Below are 26,512 nucleotides of genomic sequence, written 5' to 3' on the forward strand. Positions count from 1 at the left end.
GAGGTGGAGTGACAGTGTAAGATAGTAGTATTGCAGTGAGAATAAACCCCTGAGAATGAATGTGAGCTGGACACACCAGCTTTCCTTCAAGATCTATCCACATGACAAAGAGGAGAATAAAAACCAAACTGAAAGGCAACAGACTTCTCTCCCTGACAGATTAGGTCACTACAAGTTAGATAAACCTACTTTTTAGTTCAGCTCTGATCCTTTGCCCTTGGTGAATCAAAGAAAAATACAGAATGGAAACAGACCCTTCAGTCCTACTCGTCCAAGCTGACCAAGTTTCCCAAATTAAACTAGTGCCACTTGCTTGTGTTTGGCTCATATCCTTCTAAATCTTTCCTACTCATGTATCTGCCCAAATGTCTTTTAAATGTTCTAACTGTAGCTGCATCGCCCACTTCCTCTAGCAGTTCATTCCACATTAAAAACAACCATCTGTGTGAAAACGTTGCCTCTCAGGTACCTTTTAAATCTTTCCCCTCTCATCATAAACCTATATCCTCGAGTTATGAACTCCCCTACCATAGAGAAAATACCTTTGCTATTCACCTTATCTATTCCCTCATGATTTTATAAACATCTATAAACATCTCAACCTCTTATAATTCACGCTTTCCAGAGATGCTACAAGTACATTAAGGACAAAAGAATAACTAGGGAGAGAAAAGGGCCCCTTAAAGATCAACAAGGTTGTCTATGTATGGAACCACAGGAGATGGGAGAGATATTAAATTAATATTTTGCATCAGTATTTATTGTGGAGAAAGGCATGGACATTAGGGAACTCAGGGAGACACAATGATCTCTTGAAAACAGTCTTCATTACAGAAGAGGTGGTGCTGGAGGTCTTAAAAAACAAAGGTGGATAAATCTCTGGGACGTGGTCAAGTGCTTCCCAGGATGTTGCGGAAAACTAGTTGTGCGAAATTGCGCAGCCCCTAGCAGAGATATTTGTAACCTCTACAGCCATGGGTGAGGTGCTGGAAGACTGGAGGATGGCTAATGTTGTACCATTATTTGAGAAAGGTTGCAAGGAGAAGCCGAGGAACCATAGACTGGTGAGTCTGATGTCCACCGCATGGGTAATGGTGGGTAATTCTGAGAGAAAGTATTCACATGCATTTGAAAAGGCAAGGACTGATTCGGAATAGCCAGCATGGCTTTGTGCATGGGAAATTGTGTCTCACAAACTTGATTGAGTTTTACTGAGGATGTGACCAAGAAGATGCATGATGACAGCGCAGTAGACATTATCTACATGGAGCTGAAAATGTGTTGCTGGAAAAGCGCAGCAGGTCAGGCAGCATCCAAGGAGCAGGAGAATCGATGTTTTGGGCATGAGCCCTTCTGCAGGAATGAGGAAAGTGTGTCCAGCAGGCTAAGATAAAAGGTAGGGAGGAGGGACTTGGGGGAGGGGCGTTGGAAATGCGATAGGTGGAAGGAGGTCAAGGTGACGGTGATAGGCCGGAGTGGGGGTGGGGGCAGAGGGGTCAGGAAGAAGATTGCAGGTTAGGAAGGTGGTGCTGAGTTCGAGGGTTGTGACTGAGACAAGGTGGGGGGAGGGGAAATGAGGAAACTGGAGAAATCTGAGTTCATCCCTTGTGGTTGGAGGGTTCCGAGGCGGAAGATGAGGCGCTCTTCCGCCAGCCGTCGTGTTGCTATGGTCTGGCGATGGAGGAGTCCAAGAACCTGCATGTCCTTGGTGGAGTGGGAGGGGGAGTTGAAGTGTTGAGCCACGGGGTGGTTGGGTTGGTTGGTCCGGGTGCCCCAGAGGTGTTCTCTGAAACGTTCCGCAAGTAGGCGGCCTGTCTCCCCAATAAAGAGGAGGCCACATCGGGTGCAACGGATGCAGTAAATGATGTGTGTGGAGGTGCAGGTAAATTTGTGGCGGATATGTAAGGATCCCTTGGGGCCTTGGAGGGAAGTAAGGGGGGAGGTGTGCCGCAAGTTTTGCATTTCTTGCGGTTGCGCGGGAAGATGCCGGGAGTGGAGGTTGGGTTGGTGGGGGGTGTGGACCTGACGAGGGAGTCACGGAGGGAGTGGTCTTTTTGGAACGCTGATAGGGGAGGGGAGGGAAATATATCCCTGGTGGTGGGGTCTGTTTGGAGGTGGCGGAAATGATGACGGATGATATGATGTATATGGAGGTTGGTGGGGTGGTAGGTGAGGACCAGTGGGGTTCTGTCCTGGTGGCAATTGGAGGGGCGGGGCTCAAGGGCGGAGGAGCGGGAAGTGGAGGAAATGTGGTGGACGGCATCATTGATCACGTCTGGGGGGAATTTGCGGTCTTTGAAGGAGGCCATCTGGGTTGTACAGTATTGGAACTGGTCCTCCTGGGAGCAGATGCAGTGGAGATGAGGAATTGGGAATATGGGATGGCGTTTTTACAGGGGGAAGGGTGGGAGGAGGTATAGTCTAGGTAGCTGTGGGAGTCGGTTGGTTCGTAGTAAATGTCCATGTTATGTTGATTATCTACATGGACCTTAGTAAAGCCTTTGACAAGGTTCTGCATGGCAAACTGGTTAGGAAAGTTAGATCACACTGTATTCAGGGAAAACTTGCTAATTGGATACAAAATTGGCTTAATGATAAGTGTAGGTGAAGGTTTTCCTTTCTGGAGTAGAGACTTGTGACTAGCAGTGCTCTGCTGTGCTCAGTGCTAGGTCCACTTGAAGCGAGTATGGTCTCTTGCCAGCTCTTCTACTTCAGAAAAAACGTTAATGCTGTTACTTGGTACTTTTTAAAATCTTTATTAATTACTCATTTAAAAAAAATTAATTCCTTTGAGGTAATTTTCCTTCGCAAATTCTTGGTTATCTTATCGCACGTGTTTAATGTTGTGCCAAATCTTATTTTTCTGAAATCTACCTATCAGCTCCTTGAGTGAAAAAGGTGGAAATGGGGTCTCATGTGCAAAAAGTATGAACTATGCTACTCTGCATTTTTCTGGAGAATTGTTGGCCTGTGCTCTGATTGGGATCGTATATAAATTGAGTCGAAAGCTTTTCCAAGGAATTGGGAGCTTAAACCAGTCTCGAACTTAACCCTATTTAAATATTTAATTTGAATTTTTTTTCAAATATTAATAGCTACATCAGCTAAGTTTTTAAACTTGCTGTTTTAGTTTTTACATGGTTTCATTTTCAGTATTTGGCATAAGGCTGAAATAGTTACTTTGCGTTTGTTATGGAACGCGACTTTATTGTGGCAGATTATATTGAGAGTATCCTAAACCAATCACAAAACTAGGATAAACTGACTTAAACTAAATTGATATTGACACAAATGATATCTTTATTACGAAAATGATGATGCTAAACTAATCATTTTAGGAGCGAAATATAGATTAATAGCTTCATGTATCAATGGGACAGAATGCAATAACCAAACTTTAACCACAATGAGCACAACTAGCATTTTGGAGCTATGATCAAAGAAAGCTCTCCTCCAAGCATTTCAGACTAAAATACTCCTACTCAGTTGCCAAAACAATTGCTCTCCATAAAAGAAGTTACACTGATAATTTCTTTTGTTTGAATACCCTTGAACCCACCACTTTGGGCTTCAAATTTGCCAGACTATTATTATTTGTTATGAACGCTCAGTAATAATATACATTAAGTAGTTTTTGTTTCTTATTTAACAATCTGAATCAAAAGATGCTGACCACTCCTAACTGCAGGATGTCATTTGCTAACTAAATCCCTGACAAATGTCAAAGACTTTTCACATGAGTTTTGAATCCAAATTGTCAATTACCATCAGGGTAAGCACCATAAGCAAGTCATTAACAGCATTGTTTCAATCAGCGCTATGACGGAGAACTCCCTGCTATAGTGAAAATGCTAGAAGATATTGGGAATTGAGAGTTCTGACCCTAAACCTGCATCTCCAATTTTAAGGGTCAGGATCACATCCGCACTGATCCCAGAGGCAAGTGGCTATTTCAGTGATAAATTGTGTTAATTGAAATCAGATTTTGAAGTTCCTGCTGTCTGGAATCTGGTGTGTGGAGATTAGACCAGATAACAGCAGGTCTGTTCTAAATGCATTTCTTTGGACAGCCAGGATATCCTTCTTGAGATCGGAAATAGCTTTGCAGCTATGGCCTGAGGAATTCATGGGACCAGGAGTCAGGAATCTTTTCAGTAGAGGGTAGAAGGGAGTCATCTGGTGCCAGTGATATCCTTATGGGGTGGGAGGGGGTCTGGCACTTTAATTTTTGTGCAGGGATTGCTGTGTGGGACTGTTAACTGTAGACTGTGCTCAAAAGGTGCATATGCGCTTTGGAACGGCTCAATGTGTTAACACATGTGAACAGGTGTCAAAATATATACAGTTGGTTCTGCTAGAACACATGTTTCTTCAATGCAAATTGGCTTTAACGTGATTGATGAATTTAGACACTTACTTGTAGAATGCAAACTTTCCTTGACTGTATTGGCTATAATGCGATTCCAGCCCCATTAGTTTAAATGGCGTGGCTATTGCATAATTTTCTTATAACTTGAGAATAGAACTATCGCATTAGATCAAAACCGAATGTATTTTTGAGTGAGTGTCTTTTTTTTCCCCAATCGAGTCTGGTCTGCAATATCAAACTACGAGTAATAGATCTATATATTTTCAATGTATGGCTTCTTCTGGGTGTTTGATGAGCAAGCTTGTGAAGTATTGGGAGATGATGTGTGGAAGTTGGAATAGGCAGAGAGAGAGAAAAGTAGAGAGCAGAAGGTAATGATAACAGAAGTTAATGATGGTTGGCTTGTGAAGAGCAGGGGAATCAGATATTCTGCTGGATCTGGTCTGGAACACCTTTTGTGGAGGTAAAGCAACCTTTGGGATTGTGAAAAGACGTGTGTTTGTGTAAAAGATGCATTACCTCATTGGGACTAGCAAAGTTATATCCGAAACAGAAATGTTGCATTTAAAAACAAAACAAATTCACAGTCTCTATTCACTATTATACAATTTTATATCACGGCTTATTTCCAAAACTATAATCTTCACAATGGTTCCTGCTGTTGAATGGAATGCAATCTGCTTGTTGAACAGAAAAGTTTGTTAACATGGGATTGAGATGTCAATTAACTTAAGCCATTCAGCACTTAAGTGAAATGTTTGCTTTTATGAGGGATTAATTAAAGCAATTTAAATGTACTGGCTGTTTGTCTTGTTTTAATGAGAAAGTGCATGTTTCATCTGTGACATCCTTAATGAACTGTAGTTTTAATTTCTACGATTAATGATTCATGTTGAATAATAATGTGGGTTGGCATAGTGAGGGCAGGGCATAACCTAGTTGGTGGGTTCTACAAGTTTGCATTGTGTTGGTGTAGGGACTATATAGACCATAGGGTTGATGAGGTGAGGTGGAAGAAAGGTATGGAACATGAATGCCGTGGAAGATGGATGAATGGATATGTAGAAAATAGCAACATGCCAAAGGAGAGGGTGAGGGAAATGCAACAACATGGGGGGCCATGGGAGACTGTTGGGAGAGAGAACAAGCATAAGTTGACATGGATGGGGTGTGGAGATTGAGGGGGTGAGAACAGGAGGAATGTTTTCTGTTTTAATCTTTATCTTAAACTTGGAACAAAATGTTTAAAGAGTACATAGAGAGAGGTTGCTGAGGAAATAGCAGAGGCATTGGTTGAGATCTTTCAAGAGTCACTGGAGTCAGGAAAGGTCCCGGACGATTGGAAGATGGCTGTAGTAACCCCCTTGTTCAAGAAAGGATCAAGGCAAAAGATGGAAAATTATAGGCCAATCAGCTTAACCTCGGTTGTTGGTAAAATTCTAGAATCCATCATTAAGGATGAGGTTTCTAAATTCTTGGAAGAGCAGAGTCTGATTAGAACAAGTCAACATGGATTTAGTAAAGGGAGGTCATGCCTGACAAACCTGTTGGAATTTTTTGAAGAGGTAACAAGTAGGTTAGACCAGGGGAACCCAGTGGATGTGGTCTATCTGGACTTTCAAAAGGCCTTTGATAAGGTGCCACACGGGAGACTGCTGAGCAAGGTGAGGGCCCATGGTGTTCGAGGTGAGCTGCTGGGATGGATTGAGGATTGGCTATCTAACAGAAGGCAGAGAGTTGGGATAAAAGGTTCTTTTTCAGAATGGCAGCCGGTGACGAGCGGTGTCCCGCAGGGTTCGGTGCTGGGGCCACAGCTGTTCGCATTATATATTAATGATTTGGATGAGGGAACCGGGGGCATTCTAGCGAAGTTTGCCGATGATACAAAGTTAGGTAGACAGGCAGGTAGTACTGAGGAAGTGGGGAGGCTACAGAAGGATCTAGACAGGTTGGGAGAGTGGTCCAGGAAATGGCTGATGGAATTTAACGTGAGCAAGTGCGAGGTCTTGCACTTTGGCAAAAAGAATATAGGAATGGACTACTTTCTAAATGGTGAGAAACTTAATAAAGCCAAAGCACAAAGGGATCTGGGAGTGCTAGTCGAGGATTCTCTAAAGGTAAACATGCAGGTTGAGTCTGTGATTAAGAAAGCGAATGCAATGTTGTCTCTTATCTCAAGAGGGTTGGAATATAAAAGCAGAGATGTACTACTAAGACTTTATAAAGCTCTGGTTAGGCCCCATTTGGAGTACTGTGTCCAGTTTTGGTCCCCACACCTCAGGAAGGACATACTGGCACTGGAACGTGTCCAGCGGAGATTCACACGGATGATCCCTGGAATGACAGGTCTAGCATATGAGGAACGGCTGAGGATACTGGGATTGTATTCGTTGGAGTTTAGAAGATTAAGGGGAGATCTAATAGAGACGTACAAAATAATACATGGCTTTGAAAAGGTGGATGCTAGAAAATTGTTTCTGTTAGGCGAGGAGACTAGGACCCGTGGACACAGCCTTAGAATTAGAGGGGGTCATTTCAGAACGGAAATGCGGAGACATTTCTTCAGCCAGAGAGTGGTGGGCCTGTGGAATTCATTGCCACGGAGTGCAGTGGAAGCCGGGACGCTAAATGTCTTCAAGGCCGAGATTGATAGGTTCTTGTTGTCTAGAGGAATTAAGGGCTACGGGGAGAATGCTGGCAAGTGGAGCTGAAATGCGCATCAGCCATGATTGAATGGCGGAGTGGACTCGATGGGCCGAATGGCCTTACTTCCACTCCTATGTCTTATGGTCTTATAAAATTCCCCAATTTACCTGTCTTGCTATAACTGTACAGAGCACCAAGATTACTGCATATAATCTCCTTGTTTAAGGTGAGCTTTTCTTTAGATTCACCAGCTTGATTCCTGGGATGAAAGACTGACTGGTTAAAGAAGGCTGCACAAGTTGGGCACGTACACATTGAACTTTAGAAGAATGAATGAAGATCTTAACGAAACGTGAAGGATTCTGAGAGGACGTTTTCATGGTAAATGAATGAAGACTGACCAGTGAGTCTAGAACCATGGGTCATGTCTAAAGGTCTTGGGTAGGCCTTTTAAGACAGAGAAGGAGAAATTTCTTCACCTAGAGAATGGCGAGCCTGTGGAATTTGCTGCCACAGAAAATGGTTGAGACTAAAACACTATGTTTTCCAGGAGTTAGATGCAGTTCCTAGGGCCGAAGGGATCACAGGATATGGAGAGAAAACAGAAACACGGTACTGAGTTGGATAATCAGCCTTGATCATGCTGTGTTGCAGAGCAAGCTCAAACGGCCAAATTGTCCTACTCCTTTATATTTATGTTTTTCTCTTATGAGGGAATGTAGACCTAGGCAGTATTATTACAGGCTTGAAGGGCAGAATGGCATTTTCATACTCATTTCTTGCTCTATTTATTTATACATATGACTGCCATAGCTTATCTCACACAATTGTCCTCAATGTGAAAATACAGGCATTCAGACTACCTCACCACTTGAGTAAGCCTTTGCCTGATTCAATTCTCCTGCTTTTATGACCTGTAAACTGTGTAAGAAAGCTAGGCTGTTTCAAGAAACCTTTGTCTCAAGCATTTGTGATTACACACCTTGATTGGCTGGAATTTGTATTCCTAGAAACTGCCAATTGAGAATTTAATTCCGACTGCAGTTTTCACCAAGCATGCACTTTTGGACAATTGCAATGTTTGTTTCAAAATATAATTTAATCTTTTGTTAACTTGACATTTGCATGTTTCCAAGATGATGTAAAATCCTTCTCTGACATCTTTAAACATCAACGTAATTGTGTTAGAAAATAATTTAGGGTCCTTGGTTCAAGATAGGTAAAAGGAGGGTATCGTAATCTCGGATTCAATGATAAACTTCACACATACCTTGTGAAGTCCTCCTCATCTTCCCGCTTCGGTCGCATTTGTTTGGGCTGAGCCATGTTCGTCCAGTTTGGGAGGGAGGTCAACAGTCGACTTATGTCCTCGTCCTTGGCCCATGATGCACTTATGATGAGCTTCTCTTCTGACTGAACTATGCTCCTGCATTGGAAGAGAAATTGAATTAAATGTAGACCAATTGTTGCAAGCATGTTGCAAGTATTTGAACAAAAAGGAGTAGAGCATTCAATAAGATTAAGGGTGATAATATTGATAACCTCAAATCTATATTCTTGCTCACCCCTGATAAGCAAGGGCTGAAAGGTTAACAAGAATGTCTACCCTATTCAAAGACTCTGCTCTCATCACCTTTTAGGAAGAGACTTCCAAAGTCAAAAGACTTCAAGTTGTTTTGAATGTAAAATCCTCATTAACTGCATGTTATTTTTATTGACTGAAGCAGGATTCTCTTTCAATCTGGATAGTTTCCCCAAGGATAAACATATTATACAAAATACAAATAACAAAGTTAAGGTTAAAGATGAATTAGCAAATCACACCTCTTTTAAAAATAAAATGCTTGTAAATGTATTAAAGAAACAGATATTAAAAGTAGAGCCGTAAGTCAGACAGCCTTTCAAATAAAATATTAAGCCAAAATTCTGTTTGATTGCTCAGTTGAAAGGAAAATATTACATGGAATATTTGAAGGGAAGTCAGCATTCTGCACAATCTTAAAGTTCCTTTCTTGCAAACTATGTTAGCAGAGCATACACTGCATTTGCTACTTGCGGGACTGAACAAGTACCAACAAACTCTATAACAGCAGATGTACCTCAAAAACAACATGTTTTAAAAGTATTTTGTGGTATTTATGATAAAAGGCAGTTTGCCAAAGCTCTTCAGCTTACGCTGATCAGGACAACTGCAAGAGATACCAATGCAAAGAGCAACAATGGACCCTGATTGGTAGAGGCATTATCATGGAAAATATACCATTTAGATGATGGTTGACAGTTAAATATTAAGTGCTCCTTAAATTTAAACCAGGTAGTTTTATAGTGATTGATCAAGGCATTGCCTGAGGAATGAACTGGAGGATAGCTGTCGCCTGTTCTGTTAAGTTGAAATGGGTACAATGTTTGCAGAACTGACAATCTTAAATTGGTAGCCTGTATAATTCTTAACACACTTAGAATTATTCAGCAAATGGTACAGTTTTCATGGCAATATCAAACAAGAGTATACTTGCCAACCAGTCTCTTCCTATACAGTATATAATCCCCTTTATAATGGTATCCTTCTGTATGCCCAGATAAGCGTAAGAAAAGCTTCAACCAAGCATGCCTTTTTCAGCAACTTTCAAGTTATAAATGATTAAATAACTATCATGATACCTGATGAAGGTGTTAGATTCTTTCCTTCTATTGGGAAAAGGGGCACTATTTGATAGAAATGAACAGAAATAAGCATTTCAAGGGTGCTTCAGATCCAGAATGATTAGTAGAGTTAGAAGAAAACTATAAATGCTCAAAATAATGAGTAAGGCTACTGTGAAAGACTATAATTCCTCTTCTGAAGCTGCATTTCTGACTCCATTCTCTCTTTTTACTACAATACAATGACCTTGACTTAAAAATCTTTCACTCTATATATGAAATTAAGTCTGTATGTATTAAATGCAGGCCTCCACACACCAGGTGGGAGCGATTTACCTCCCTCTAACTTGGTCCCTCATGTTCACTATTTCTAAATAGCTAAAAAGGACCACAGTTTCGTTTTTTAAAAATTGTCCACATGCCAGCCTCTGGCTCACTGTTACACCCCTCATTGTGAAGTATACAGATCTGGTGTCTTGCTTCACTTGGCCTATATCTCCCAAAATCTCTCTTCTCTGTTGGTTAATCTTCAAATCTTTTGGTTGTATTCATTTCTGTCTCTGTTATGGGTCTGGGTCACTTGTGTTGTCTTGTCACCAGAAGCTATTGTCACTTTTCAATATTCATGTTAAGGCCTCCCAAGCAACAGCACCAGCTTCAACTTTAGCCTGCACGAATCCCCGTGCAGTTTACTAGCTACGGTTTTATTAGCAACAAGTAATGATTCCTCAAAGACTTGCCTTGGACATTGGCACACTTGTTGCCTGAGAACAGGGCCTTTACATAATAGCATTCTCTCTTGAACAGAGTAGCTGTTCCCAAACTCTCCTTCATTCCATCTATGTTTGCCCTAATTGCTCATGCTTTCCCATACTATCAATCAAAACTGGCTTACATCTTTGCCTTCATGCAGTATGTCCACACTTTATGTTACTTTTTCTCTCCCATAACTTGATACCCAGCACCCATCCTCTGATCTCACCAACCTGATCTCTTGTATTTTCCCTTTTCCCCAACCACTTCTTATCAACAGCTCACCTTGTGGGAGCTCACCAACTGGGACTACGTGTGGTGAATGTGCTCATGGACTGCACTTGTCCTTTCCCCACCCTGCAATCCAACAACCAATATCACTCGGCAGAAGCTTTCTCCACCCAACCATCATCAGGATTCACTGCTTTTCGCACTATGACACATCTATTCTTGTCCAAAAGGATCAATCATGATTTCCACTCAGAAAAAAAAGAAAATAAACAGATGAGACAAAAATACAATAACACCTCAAGTTTACAAAGCACCTTTGATGGGAAGTTGCTTCCATTAGACGGGGAGACAAGGACCTTATAATGAGGGGGGGACAATTTAGAATAGAAATGAGAGACATTTCTTCAGCCAGAGAGTGGTGGGCCTGTGGAATTCATTGCCAGGAAGCGCAGTGGAGGCCAGGATATTGCATGTCTTCAAGGCAAAGATTGATAAATTCTTGATCTCACAAGGAATCAAGGGCATCGGGGAGAGTGCGGGTAAATGGAGTTGAAATGCCCTTCAGTCATGATTAAATGGTGGAGTGGATTCGATGGGCCAAATGGCCTTACTTCCACTCCTATGTCTTATGGTCTCAACAGAACATTCAAAGAAGCTTAAAAGAGAACATAAAACAAATCATAACAGCCCATCACAGATCGAAGTATCAGGTCGAATGACCAAAAGTTTGGTCAGAGATGGCTTTACAGAATGTCTTCAAGATGAAAAGCCGAGTGGAGAAGTAAAGCAATGTAAAGAGGATATGCCAAAGCTCAGAATTTAGGCAACTGTTCACACAGCCAGCAGTGGTGGGCCAATTAAAATCAGGGATGGTCAAGAGGCCAGAATTAGAGCAATGCAGATAGTTGTTGCAGCCAATTGGGAAAGTGCGCTGAATATCAAAGCTCCATGACTCCTGGTGCCACAACAAAAGTTAACAATTTAATCAAAGTATGCAAAGTCCCCAGATAACTTGTGTTATATCATGGAAGTGAATCCTTCTGTAAATTAAACCAAACACGCAGAAAAGCTCACCTCGCCTTGTAATCTGTTAAAATATGAGTGACAGAGAACTTCCAAATTCCACTATTTGAAGAAAATAATATCAGTTTCAACTTTAAAAGTGAACATTAAACAACAATTATTCACAATTCTAAGTCTCCCTTTCTCCTAACTGCTTATTACCTGCCTCCAATTCTATAACAATATACTGTTCTCATGAAACACTTATTAAAATTACATCAACTTAATTTCAAAACCATTCAGCAGCTTTCGTCTTTGGTGTCTTTCTTTTTCTGGCTGTAGATCTCCCTGGGTTGTCTTCTTTCTTTTTACTGTGAAGATGTTTCATATGAAAAGGTACTTTTCACAGAGAGTGTTTCAATGTCTTGGGTCTCTCTCTCTCTCAATGGCAGTTGCTCTGTCTGATTTTCAAAATGTCTGCCCTTTTTTATGCCCCCAAAATTGGATCCTTTCATCCGTTCGATGTTGGCAAAACAATAAATTCATGGTTTTAGTATCCTCGGACATAATTTAAACTGATTGGTTAAATTTGAATTATTGTCAAAACCGCAACCAGCTCGGGTATCTATTCAACAGCCAAATATTACATATTTCAATTTTCCAGCACACACAGAGACTGCTGTTGTAAGCTCTCAAGGCCAAAAGCGTTCGCTCTCTGAAAGGCACAGTACATGCTTTCAACTTCATAACACCTCCTCACTTAAGAAAACAATGAACCATTTTTTTCTAATTCTTAATCCCATTCTAATGAAATACATAGGTCATTAATCTAAGTTCATATTAATTTCTGCACATATACACATACATACATATGGAATCTGTCCAATCTTATCTATACTCTTTCCGTTAAATCTGCAATAATACATCTGCTGTCACATTTTTACGACCCGCAACATGTACAATTTGTAAATTAAAAGTCTGTAACATGAGACTTCAACAAAATAGTATCATACTTCTGTCTTTAAATTGTTCCAAGAATGTAAGAGGATTGTGGTCAGTGTACACAACTGTCTCCGGCACATTGTTCATCACATAAATATTAAAATGCTGTAAGGCCAGTTCCAAACTCAGTAATTCTTTTTTGATGGTAAAGAAGTTTCTCTGGTGGGTGTTGAGTTTCTTTGAAAACTAGTCAATTGGCCGTTCAAATCCATCCTCATCTTCCTGTAGCAGTATAGCTCCAACTCCTATATCACTAGCAACTTTGAAGGGTTTCAAAACATTTGGTGTAGCTAAAACCAATGCGGTGGTTAATACTGCTTTTAAATTCTCAAATGCCTCCTGGCATTGTTCTGTCCACCAAAATTTTGTGTTCTTCTTCACTTAATCTATTAATGTTGGCACCATGCGGCTGAAGTTTGGAATAAACTTCCGGTAGAATCTGTTTAGTCCCAAAAATCGAAACACCTTTTTCTTTGAGGAAGTTCATGGAAATTCCTCAATAGCCTCCATCTTTGCATTCCTTAGGGTCAACCTTCCATGACCGATGTTATGTCCAAAGAACATCACCTTTGCCTTTGCAAATTCTGCTTTCTTTAAGTTTATTACCGGTTTTGCTTCTCGTAATTGTTCGAAGAGCTCTGCCATTGTACCATGTGATCTTTCCATGATTCACTAAAGATCACTACATCATCCAGATAAACTGCGCAGGTTGTTACCCAACCACAACTCTGTTTGAGAGTTTTTGGAATGAGGCTGGTGCGTTCTTCATTCCAAACAACATCACTTAGAATTGATATAGCCCATTTGGGGTTACTAATGCAGAAACTTCTTTCACTTTCTCTGATAAAAGCTATCTGCCAATAATCACACAGCAAGTCCACCTTTGCGATGTAACTGGCTTGTCCAACTTTCTCTATACAGTCCTCCAATCTTGGTATTGGGTATGAATCAGATTTTGTTACAGCATTGACATTCTGATAGTTCACACAAAATCATTCCTGATGAAGAGCTTATGCTTGAAGTGTTGATTCTCTTGCTCCTCATATGCCGCCTGATCGGCTGTGCTTTTCCACAGTTGATGATATCTTCACTAAGCATTGCTTCAACTTCCTTCTGGACCTGTGTGACTTTGAAAGGGTTATGTCTGTAGGGGTGTTGTTTTAGCAGAACAGCATTCCCCACTTCCACCTCATGCACAGTAGTATTCGTCCTCCCATCTTATTCCTGCACATGTCCTCATACTGCTGCAACAAACCTTTCAACTAGGTTCTTTGCTCCTGAAACAATAGTTCACTAACCTATCTCACTCCTCAAGGATTTCCTCATTATTTAACATATGTTGAGGGTCATCAAACTCCACGACATTTGGATGTGATTCCTCACTCTGTGGGGCAGTAACACCTGTTTCTTCAGTTGTCTGTCTATTATAGTAAGGTTTCAACATATTCACATGACATATCTGATAGAGTTCTTTTTCTATCTGACATCTTTACCAGTTGGTTTACCTGACGGCACTGTGGCTCAGTGGTTAGCACTGCTGCCTCACAGCACCAGGGTTCCAGGTTAGATTCCAGCCTCGGGCGACTGTCTGTTGGAGTTTGTACATTCTCCCAGTGTCTGCATGGGTTTCCTCCGGGTACGCCGGTTTCCTCCCACTGTCCAAAGATGTGTAGGTCAGGTGAATTGGCCATGCTAAATTGTTCATAGTGCATTAGTCAGAGGGAAATGGGTCTGAGTGTGTTACTCTTTGGAGGGACGGTGTGGACTAGTTGGACAAGTTTCCACACTGTAGGGAATCTAATCTAATCTTAACTTCTTCTCAATTTGATAGGGACCACTAAACTTGGTTTTGAAGGGATCTCCTACCACTGGTAACAATACTAATACATCATCTCCACGGGAAACGAGTGAAATTGAGTTTTTATCTGCCAGTTGCTTCATTCTATTCTGTGCCCATTTGAGGTGATTTTTAGCTAACTCACCTACTTGATTTAATCTCTCCCTCACCTCAGATACGTCCAAGTATGAGATCTCTGACTTTTGTCCTGTGAATTTTTCTTTAATTAATTTCAAAAGCCCTCTCACTTCATGTCCAAACATTAACTCAAAGGGAGTAAACGGAGTAGTTTTTTTGGGGCATCGCTAATGGCAAACAATACGAATGGGATACTTTTGTCGCAATCATTCAGGTAATCCTGACAGTATGCTCTTAACATGGTCTTCAGGGTCTGATGCCACTTTACCAAAGCTCCCTAAGAATCAGGATGGTATACACTTGATTTAACTTGCTTCATGTCTAAACTATCCATGACTTCCCTAAACAGCCTAGCAGTAAAATAAGATCCTTGGTCCGACTGAATCTCTCTGGATAACACATACCACGTGAAAAAAGCTATTAACTTCTCCATCACCCTTTTTACCTTAACACCCGTAATGGAATTGCCTCCGGAAATCTGGTAGACACATCCATTATGGTTAGCAAGTACAGAGGAACTTCGATTATCCAAATATCGGATTATCCGAAGATGATTTCAAAGTCCCACAAAAATGATCCATCAAAGAGGTAAGTGGATATTTTTTAGGTAAGGATTGGTATGCAGCCCTTTGCAAAAGTCAGTGTTTTACAGTATTCCCAGCATTTTAGTGGGCTGTTCATTTAAAAAAAAATGGCCGAGAACGTAAACGCATCCGCGAGGCGGGGCTTCGGTCTTTCTATCGCGAGATTGAGCTCCTGGAAACTGATCGTGTAAATGGTCTTGTGATCGTAGAAGTTGTTTGGGACCTTGTTTAATGCTGGGGTTTCACAGTAAGGGTTTAGTTCTTCTCATTTTAACCTATAATTTGCTGACTGCTAAGATTAGCTTGCTTAAATGGCAGACTCATTAAAGTTATACATTTGAACAAATTCTATGGTCGAGCACAGCATTAGATCAGTATGGCTTCCCCATTCAAGCTAAAATCGATTATCCGAATAATCAATTGTCTGGATGAAATAGTGCCCGTCCATCTCATTAGGATAATTGAGGTTCCTCTGTACTGGTTCCCACTTTTGTATTTGGGAGGGGACCTACACTATCAAACATAACCCATGTGAAAGGTTCTTCGAATGCAGGCATTGGCAACAAAGGTGCTGGTTTTATTGCTGCTTGTGGCTTACCTATCAGTTGGCACGTTTGAAAAGTAAGGCAAAATTTAACCACATCCTTGTGCAGTCCAGGCCAATGGAAGAGCTTTTATACCTTAGCCTGAGTCTTCCTCATACCTAGTTGACTTCCAACTGGTAATTCATATGCTACCCATAACAATTCTTATCTGTATGCTACTGGCAACACAATCTGGTGTGTTGCCGGTAGCATACATTTCGCCTATTTCTCCTCTGCACTAACTTGCCATTGTCTCCATTTTCGCCTCAGAATTCTACCTTTAAAGTAATAAACCTCAGAAATACATTCGGATTTCATTTCGGAGTATGCATCAATATATATGTTTATCTCATCTTTCTGTTGTAAGTCATTAGCCTTTCAGGACTAAACATCTGCCCGACCCTCTGCCTGTTCAGGTTTTTCTTGCACCATTACATCAAACACAGTATCCACTAAGTGAACTCAACTCCTTCGTCTTTCTCTTCATTTTTTTGCTTCTTGCTCTGACTTATGATAGTGGGATCTTGTTACGACATAGTCTGGAAAAATTTCAGGGTAGTTTTTTTAAACACCTCAGTGCCCTGGTCTTCCTTTGGCTTCTCCACAAGGGGTGTCACTCCCACCTTGAACACTGCTAAATTGTTCCCAAGAACAAACTGTATTCCTGGGAATGACACTGTCAATCACTCCCATTGTTACTTCCCCAGTCTCAAGTTGGCACTCCAACCTGATCTTACACAGGGGAACGCTAAATTTATATCCATCTATTCCATAAATTACCACTCTCTCTGGTAACAGATCAGTGTAAAAATATTCATTTTTACTATTAGAGTCTTGATTAGATCCCGAATCCCTCAAAGTTATAAAGTTATAACTTCTTTCCCTTCTTCCCCTGTCCTTCCTGAGTAAACTTTACCCACAAACGCAAAGTCTTTATAGAGATCACAAACTCCATACCCAGCCCCTGCCGAGGGAAGTGAATTTTTAAACTCCTCCAGCAGTATAGTCTCTCTTTGAGCCTCATAGGTTTTATCTATCTTTAAGGCCCGCACCCATCGATCAAAATTACTATGTTTAATTCTTTTGAACTCAACGTAAGTCTGACCCGGTTCCTTCTTTATGTTTCTGAACCGCTGTCTATTTGCTTCTGGTATCAATTCATAAACACTCAAAATCGCCTGTTTGACATCTGCATAATCTCTTGACCTTTCCTCTGTCAGCTCTGCAAATACCTCACTAACTCTGCCTTACAGCCTAGTCTGAACTAGCATTACCCACAAGTTCTCTGACCACTCCACCTGCCTAGCCAAATTCTCAAATGAAATAAAGAAGGCTTCGACATCTTTCTAATCAAAATGTGGCAATATTTTGACATATTTGTATACATCACTACCTTCTCTCTTCATCTCCATCCTGTTAACTTGACTTTCCTAATTGGCAAACTCTGAAGTTGAAATTCTCTCTCCCTTTCTCTTTTTTCCTGACTCTTTCTCTCTCTTTGCTCAGCTAAGAATCTTCTCTCCCTTTTTTCTCTAACAGGGCTCTTTCTTTCCTTTTCTTTATCTTCTAACTCCATTTGCCTCCATTGCAATTTAAGTTTCTCTAACTCTACTGCACTCGTCTATTTCTCTGATCTATCGAAGTGCTTGACTAACTCCATTACAATTTCAGCTTTCTTTTTGTCCCTGGTTAAATGCAATTCTAATCTATTTGCTAATTCTAAAAGTATGTCCTTCCTCTATCTTTTTAAACTTTCTTCGCAAATTTGGGAAGTACCTTCAAACCCCAGAACCTCTTTAGCAATGTTAAGAGCCATTTCTCTCACTTTTAATTTAACCAACCACAAGTAACCGAAATTAAACAACTTGTCTCACCTAGGGTTTTATTTGAAGATCAAGGACATTAATCGGCAAGAGTTTAAAATCTGCTGGGATCTTTTGTACCCTCAAATCTGTAGAAATCTCAGACCCAAGCCCCCAAACTGTTACAACACGGCGATGAACCCTTCTGCTAATTAAACCAAACACACAAAAAAAGCTCATCTTGCGCTGTAATCTGTTAAAATACGAGTGACAGAGAACTCCCAAGTTCTACTATTTAAAGAAAATAATATCAATTTATTTTTTAACTCTAAAAGTGAACATTAAACAACAATTATTCACAACTCTAAGCCCCCTTTCTCTTAACTGCTTATTACCTGCCTCCAACTCTATAACAATATCCTGTTCCAATAAAACACATTAAAATTACATTAACTTAATTTCAAAATCATACAGGGGCTGACATCTTAGTGTCTGACTTCTTCTGGCTGAAGGTCTCCCTGGGTTGCCTTCTTTCTTTTTACTGAGATGATGTTTCATATGAAAAGGTATCTTTGATTCAGAGTGCTTCAATGTCTTGGGTACCTCGCTCATGGTAGTTGGCGTCTGATTTTCAAAATGCCTGCCTTTTTTTATATCCCCTACATCAGACTGTCTCATCGGTTTAATGTTGGCAAAACAATAACTTCAAACTCGATTGAGTTTTAGTATCCTTGGGCATAATTTAAACTGATTGGGTAAATTTGAATTGTCATCAAAACAGCAACCAAAATTCAGGTGTCTATTTCGCAGCCTAATGTTACATACTTTCAATTTTCCAGTTCAATGAGACTGCTTTTGTAAGCTTTCAGTGTAGAACAGCATTCACTTACTCAAAGGTATAGTACACGCTTTCAACTTCATAACACTAGTCTAATGGAATAAGAAAACACTGATCAGGTTCCTGTAAATAACAAGAATTTATTAGAAAATATCGATTAGAAATAAGTTCTAGCCCTTTTCACTCCTACACACACAGACAGGCACAGGCAAATCTAAAAAAACACTGGAGTTAAGGTTGGGGCATAGAAAAAAACTGGGGATACACAGTTCAATAGCACTAGAGCATAGGACAAATTAGATACTTCTTTTGTTTCCTAAGATCATGTGTTCTTCAATCTCCTCCTCCAATTTCTTATACTTCTTTCCATGAGCATTGGGTGACTGGTTCACTAATCGGTTACCTGTTACAGCATCTGGTGGGAGGAAATAACTGGCTTTCTTCACCTTCATTTAGTTTTACTGCAGAGAGATGGAGCCACAGAACTTGCTTTCTCAGTAGTCCAGAGACTTTTCTCCCACTGCAGTCAAGAGCCAAGCTATTCACCTGCTCAGGAGACAATCAGGGAGTTCTCATTCAGATTGATAACTTCTGACATCTGCAGCCGGTACCAACTACACATACCAATCAGTAATCTGTTGCTGTACAAATTCTACTCTGCAAACATATCCTGGTACCATGATATCTTATCTCTCCTCCTCTATTGCTTGCAAAGGAACAGTATAAATACAACTCACAATAAGTAACTTGTTTTGAAAAGTTCAATAAATCATTCCACAGCCCCCAGTTTTAAAACAATGCCTTTCCTATTTTAGTCCACAATAAGAAAAATACTATAATGGAGTGTTTACATAGCTTGTAGGGATGTGGAGGTGGAGGGATGAGAAAACAAAAGAATACGCAAAACAAGAAAAGGAAAGATGGAAAACATGACAGTAGACCAGAAGAGAAAAGGTGAGAGAAACAGACAAAGGAAAGCAAACAGTTACAACATCCATACTGTTTGTGTCAGACCAAAGATTAAATAACAATGAAGAAGTATTCAAACAATATGGAGTGTTGCTCAATTCTCCAGAAACCCTCGTTGTCTCTAAAAAGTCTCTCTTGGGGCAACCAATGCCAGAATCTCTGAGGCGCTGCTCCTCCAATGAGAGTTTCTGTCTCTCCCATGCAGGCTGTTCTAACTCATCAGGGATTTCCTCTCTCCCACTCATATTTCTCCTCAAGAATTTGAAAGAAAAGCACTTGGAAAGAAAAAAGCCTGTGACTGGATGAGCTTCAGGTGTTACTTAGCCAGTTTGGATCCACCAGGAGATTTGGCTATTCTGATAGCTAAGTACTGAATACCCTTTGAAGCTGGGCCCAGTGTCAGACAGGCAGGGAACTGATTGGGGTGTAAGTTAGATGGCAGCAGGGCCTCATTGTTAGCAAGGGGGTTGAAAGCCCAAATGAGAGCCCAAATGTGTTCATAGGAAATAGAAGCTGTTACTCATATGTAGTCTAATCTGCATCTGCCGTCGAAATCCTATTTTAAGATTTTATAGGGTCACACAATGGCTTAGTGGTTAGCATTGCTGCCTCAAAGTCAGGGACACAGATTCAATTCCAGCCTTGGGTGACTGTCTGCATGGAGTTTGCACATTCTCCCCTGTCTACTCTGGTTTCCTTCCATAGTCCAGAGGTGTGCAGATTAGGTAGATTGGCCATGGGAAATAAGAGGGATGTGCAGATTATGTGGGTTAATCATGCTAAATGTGGGGTTACAGGGACAGGGTGGGTCTGGGTCAGAGAGTAGGTACAGACTGGATGGGCCAAATGGCCTCTTTCCAAACTGGAGGGATTCTACGATTCTATAGCACCATTCTTTATCATACCTTGGAGATCATTCAATTAATTTGCACTGACAGTCATATTGAAATGCATAGTGTGCCATCAAGATATATTGTTACATTTTTGATTTGTAAAACAGTTAGTGTGTCGCTCATGTTGTAGGGGTAGCAGGGCCTGAGCATCAACCAAATAGGAGAAGAGGGGCTGATTAAAATTGGGAGATATGTTGCTCTTGATAAAGGACCTGTAAAGATTTTTTTTAAAATCGCAAACACCTTGGACATGCCTTTGACAGTTATTATAAGGGGCCAAGCCATCAATGCTTCTTGAGTTTTAAATATTAAACTCTATATTTAACTTAGACGAAGAAGAATTCAAATTCGTTCAAAATGATGGCTTCACAGCACTGGATAATGCTATTGATGGTACAACACAGGGACTCAAATGAAAAGCTTACCAAATGCCTCAAAGGCATTCATTAATGAACCATCAAGGGAACTTATTCAAAGAACCCTCAAAAACATACATGGATTCAATTGTTCAAAAAAAAATTGCTGATCCAAACGAAAGGAGCTTCTGAATATTGGTGATATTTCTACAAAAGATCAACTGACTGTCCTGGAACATGGTGTGGTCATCATACAGATTGGAGAAAAGGGACTGATCACTTTGTATGATCCAATTTGTAAAGAGAGAATGTGACATTTATTTATCATAAATTGACATTTTATTTACATATTCCAAGTTATCAAATGTCATAATTAAATTACTTACGAACAATCTATGGTGTTTGTGCTATCTTATCTTTTTAAGGAAAGTTACCCAAAAAATCAACTGCATTAGTTATTGTTACAATGTGACTGCATTACCTCAACAACGAATTTAGTGAAAATAACAATATAGCTCTGGAAAATGAAAAAGTCTCACAAAGAGCCCTCAAAGAAAAAATATTTTGACCTATGCAGAGGACCCCACAAAAGAACAATTCTATTAGAGAAAAGGAAAGCAAAGATAAAGCTTTGGAGTTCTGAACAGATTAGCATGAATTACATGTGAATGTAGACAATAAACTGCTTATTGCCATTTGGAACTTTGTAGCCACGCCTGGTTATACCTCATCCTGAAGTATATACATATGTAGTTGCAGCAGGAAAGCCTGAACAACCATCACAGATGGTTATCCTCACTAATGTTTTCGTTCTCCCACGCAAGCAATAAAGATAATTGTGATACCTCATTTGTCATCTAGGTGTGATGGTTCACGTTGACAAATGCATTTATCAATATTTTGGAAAGTATTTTTCATTAGTGTAATGTTGATTTTGGCACGTCAGTTCCCAATAAATAAGAATATGGAGTCAAAAATAGTCTGAACATTGAGATGTCCTTGACACTTTTGACAAAATACAAACCGGATTCTTGCTTAAGATATGAAGAAAGGTCACTGGACCCGAAATGTTAACTGCTTTCTCTCCATAAATGCTGCCAAACTTGCTGAGTTTTTCCAGAAATTTCTGATTTTGGTTCTTGCTTAAAATAATCATTTTAAAATAGCAGAGATTATCTAGCAATGCCTATTGCAACTGTTAAAAGTTGCATTTCATGGTATTATTTCAGCTCAGATTTCCAAATTATTCCCCTTCAAAACATTTTCAAGGTGATAGGAGATTGGGAATGTTAGCCTTTTTCCAATTCTTCTTTCATTTATTCTGTTTAACATGCTCACTGTTTTGAGTGCCTTGAAGCCGTTTACACTTTTAAAAATCTTAATGTGTTTTCTTGCTCCATTTGGCACATTGTCTGAACTGTTAGCAGCAGTGACAAGTTACTGTGTGCTTGAAGGGAACTGGTCTTCATACTAGATTGCAATCAGCTAGCTCTGATATAATCCACCATCTTCAGGATTAAGCAATTCCAGGCAGTTTTTAAAAATTATAGGTGTCAGTAGTTTTTGAGAAAAATCTACATCTGATACTCTCACACACACACATACAGTTCCCTGTCCCCAGCTAGAAAAATAAAAATGCGGTCTCTTATTAATTTTAAGTAATGCCTTTCAATTGGGAAAAGGGAGGTGCAATGAGACCTGGCTGCCCTTGTACACTAGTCACTGAAACTAAGCATGCACCAGTGGTGCAGAAGACAAATGTATGTTGGCATTCAGAGCAGAAGGATTTGAGAAGAGAAGCAGGGATGTCTTGCTAGAATTGCTACTTTGATTATTGATTGTTTCTCAGATGAGGAGAACCTCAATGTTTTGGCTGAGGGAGTGTAACAAATGTTTACCAGACTAATTCCTGGGATGGCAGGACTGACCAATGATGAGACACTGAATTGGTTAGGGCTATGTTTATTGAAGTTTTGACAAATGAGGGGCATCTCACAGAAACCTATGAAATTTCAACAGGAAACAGAAGAGTACAGGAATGGGACCTGCTGTCCACAATGCTGTGCCAAACATGACATCAAACCGGACTAATCCTTTCTGCCTGCCCTTGGTCCATATCCCGAAATTCCTTGCATATTGAAGCACTTATCTAAAAGTCCCTTAAACACCCCTATTGTATCAGCCTCCAGCACCACACCTGGCAGTATGTTCCAGACTCCTACCACTATGAAAAATACTTGCCCCTCAGATCTCCTTTGAACTTTCCCCTTCTCACCTTAAATGCGTGCCCTCTAGTTTTAGACATTTCAGCTCTGGGAAAAAGATTTTTGACTGTCAGCCCTATCTAAGAAATCTATAAAGTTATGAGATACTATCAAGTTTCTCCTCAGCCTCCATCTCTCCAGAGAAGACAACCACATTTTTCTAGCCTCTCCTTATAGCTCAAACCTTCTAATTCATGCAGCATCCTGGAAAACCTCTTCTGCACCCTCAGTGAAGCTTCCACATCCTTCCTGTAATGTGGTGACCGGAATTGAATGCACTACTCTCAGTGTGGCCTAACCAAATTCTTATAAAGCTGCAACATGACATCCTGGCTCTTGTACTAGATTCCCCAGCCAATAAAAGCAAGCACACCAAATGTCTTCTTTACTACCCTATCTACTTGTATGGCCACTTCCAGGGAACTATGGACTTGAACCCCAAGATCTCTGTACATCAGTGCAGTTCAGGGTCCTGCTATTAACTGAGTACTTTTCCTTAACATTTGATTTCCCAGAATGAAGCACCTCACACTTACCCAGATTAAACTCCATCTGCCATTTCTCTGCCTGTACCTGCAACTGATCTTTGTTCTGCTCGTCTTTTGACAACCTTCTACACTATCTACAATTCTACTGATCTTTGTATTGTCTGCAAACTTATCAACCCACCCAAGTACATTTTCATCCAAGTCATTTATATATATTGCCAACAGCAGAGGCCCCAGTCTGGATCGCTGTGGAACACCATTAGTCACAAACCTCCAGAAAAACACCCTTCTACCTCTACCTTCTACCTTATATGGGCAAGCCACCATGGATCCCATGCACCTTAATCTTCTGAAGAAGCCTACCATGCGGGATCCTGTTGAAAGCTTTACTAAAATCAATGCAGACAACATCAATTGCTCTACCTTCATTGATCACCTTTGTTATCTCTTCGAAAAATTCAGGCAAGTTCATAAGACATGACTTACCATGCACAAAGCTATGCTGACTGTCTCCAATTAGGTCATGCTTTTCCAAATATGCATAAATCCTCTCCCTAAGGCTTTTCTTCAATAGTTTCTCAACCATCGATGTGAGAATGGTATATAGTTTTCTGGATTATCCCTATTTCCCTTCTCGGACAGAGGAACAACATTAGTTACTCGCCAGGCCTCCGGGACATCTCCAGCAGCTAGCGAGGATACAAAGATCTTGGTCAAGGCTCCAGCAATCTTCTCTCTCTTGCCTTTATCAATAACGAGGTAGATACAGTTGGGCCCTGGGGACCTATCTACCTTAGTGCTCTTCCAAAGGCCCAACATCACTTCTTTCCTGATCTCAAAATGCCCTTGCATATTAACCTGCTCCACACAAATATCACTGTCTTCCACATCCTCCTGGGTGAATACTGATGCAAAATACTCATTTCAGATCTTGCCCACATCCTCTGCTTCCAAATACAAATTCCCTCCTTTATCCTGGAGTGGTCCTTCCTTCTCCCAAAGTTATCCTCTTGTTTCTAATGTATGTATAGAATGCCTTGGAATTCTCTTTAAACCTACTTGCCAAAGTCATTTTTATGGCCCCTACTTACTCTCCTGATTCCCTGCTCGAGTTCTTTCCTGCTTTATTTATATTCCTCACGGGGCCCTTTCAATTTCAGTTTCCTAAACATTACATATGCTTTTTTCTTTATGAAATTCACAACCTCCCTCATTATCCAAGGGTCTCGTACCTTGCCATCCTTGTCCTTCCACCCAACTGGAAAATGCCAGTCCTAACTCTCATCAGCAGGTCTTCAAACAATTCCCACATGTCAAATACACATTTACCCAATTACAGTTCCGCCCTATTAACACTTTTCAGCTCCTGCCTAATACTGATATAATTTGTCCTCTCCCAATTTAGTAACTTCCCCCAAAGTCCTGACTGATCCTTATTCATAGCTATCATAAAACTTAAGGAGTGGTGATCATTGTTTCCAAAATGTTCTCCCACTGAGAGGTCAGTCAAACTAGGCAGGCTCATTAGCCAATACATGGTCCAATATAGCCCCTCCACTAGTTGGACTATCCCCATGGATGAGACAAAGAAAAAGCAGGAAGGATGCTGGTGTTGGACTGGGGTGGACAAAGTTAAAAATCATAAAACACCAGGTTATAGTGCAACAGGTTTATTTGAAGTACGAGCTTAGTTCAACAGATTTATTTGAAAGTACAAGCTTTTGGAGCACTGTTCCTTCATCAGGTAGCTACCTGACAAAGGAACAGTGCTCCGAAAGCTTGTACTTTCAAATAAACCTGTTGGACTATAGCCTGATACTGTGTGATTTTTAACTAGAACTCATAGCTAATTATGACTGACATGAGAAGAAATGTCTTCACCCAAAGAGTAGCAAGCCTGAAGAATTTTCTGTTACAGAAGGTAGCTGAGGCCAGAACACTAGATACTTTCAAAAAGGAGCTAGATATAGTTAGAAAAAAGAAAAAAAAAGGTCCTAGCTCCCAGCCCTGCCGTAATTTCACCATCCCAGGTCCTAGCTCCCAGACCTGCTGTATTTTCACCATCCCTCCAGACCTCCCCCTCTCTGAGGATGAAAGATCAGTCCTCAGCAGAGGCCTCACCTTCATGCCCCTATGCTCCCGGATTAACGAGTTCAACACGCGGCGAGACATCGAACAATTCTTCTGCCGTCTTCGCCTCCAAGCCTACTACTTCAATCAGGATTCTTGCCCACCCTCTGACGACCCCTTCTCACGCCTCCAACACACCCCATCCATCTGGACACCCCATGCTGGCCTCTTACGTGCCCTCGATCTCTTCATAGCCAACTGCTGCCGCGACATTGACCGCCTCAACCTGTCCACCCCTCTTACCCACTCCAACCTCTCACCCTCGCAACGTGCAGCCCTCCACTCCCTCCGCTCCAACCCCAACCTCACCATCAAACCGGCAGACAAGGGAGGCACAGTGGTAGTTTGGCGCACCGATCTTTACATTGCTGAGGCTAAACGCCAGCTCGCACACCTCCTCCTACTGCCCCCTTGACCATGACCCTACCTGCCACCACCAAACCATCATCTCCCAGACCATCCATAACCTCATCACCTCAGGGGATCTCCCATCCACCGCCTCCAACCTCATAGTCCCACAAACCCGCAGCACCAATTTCTACCTCCTGCCCAAAATCCACAAACCTGACAGCCCCGGCCGACCCATTGTCTCAGCCTGCTCCTGCCCAACCGAACTCCTCTCTGCATACCTCGACACGGTCCTGTCCCCCTTAGTCTAAGAAATCCCCACCTACGTTCGGGACACCACTCACGCCCTCTACCTCCTCCATGATTTTCGCTTCCCCGGCCCCCAATGCCTTATCTTCACCATTGACATCCAGTCCCTATACACCTCCATCCCCCATCATGAAGGATTCAAAGCCCTCCGCTTCTTCCTTTCCCGCCAAACCAACCAGTACACTTCCACTGACACCCTCCTTTGACTGACTCAACCGGTCCTCACTCTGAACAACTTCTCTTTCCAATTCTCCCACTTCCTCCAAACCAAAGGAGTATCCATGGGCAACTGCAAGGGCCCCAGCTATGCCTGCCTCTTCGTCGGA

The 26,512-nt window shown here is 41.1% G+C and overlaps 1 protein-coding gene across 1 annotated transcript in view; it reads right to left on the minus strand.

The window, feature by feature from the left end:
• Positions 1–26,512, minus strand: part of exoc4 (exocyst complex component 4) — a 567,281-nt gene that overhangs the window by 78,346 nt on the left and 462,423 nt on the right. Inside the window, exon 12 of the mRNA XM_072562911.1 lies at positions 8,286–8,441. Coding sequence (XP_072419012.1) covers positions 8,286–8,441 — 156 coding nt within the window. The remainder of the gene's footprint in view (positions 1–8,285; positions 8,442–26,512) is intronic.

This window comes from Chiloscyllium punctatum, chromosome 44 (assembly GCF_047496795.1).
Source record: "Chiloscyllium punctatum isolate Juve2018m chromosome 44, sChiPun1.3, whole genome shotgun sequence".
NCBI classification, from domain to species: domain Eukaryota; kingdom Metazoa; phylum Chordata; class Chondrichthyes; order Orectolobiformes; family Hemiscylliidae; genus Chiloscyllium; species Chiloscyllium punctatum.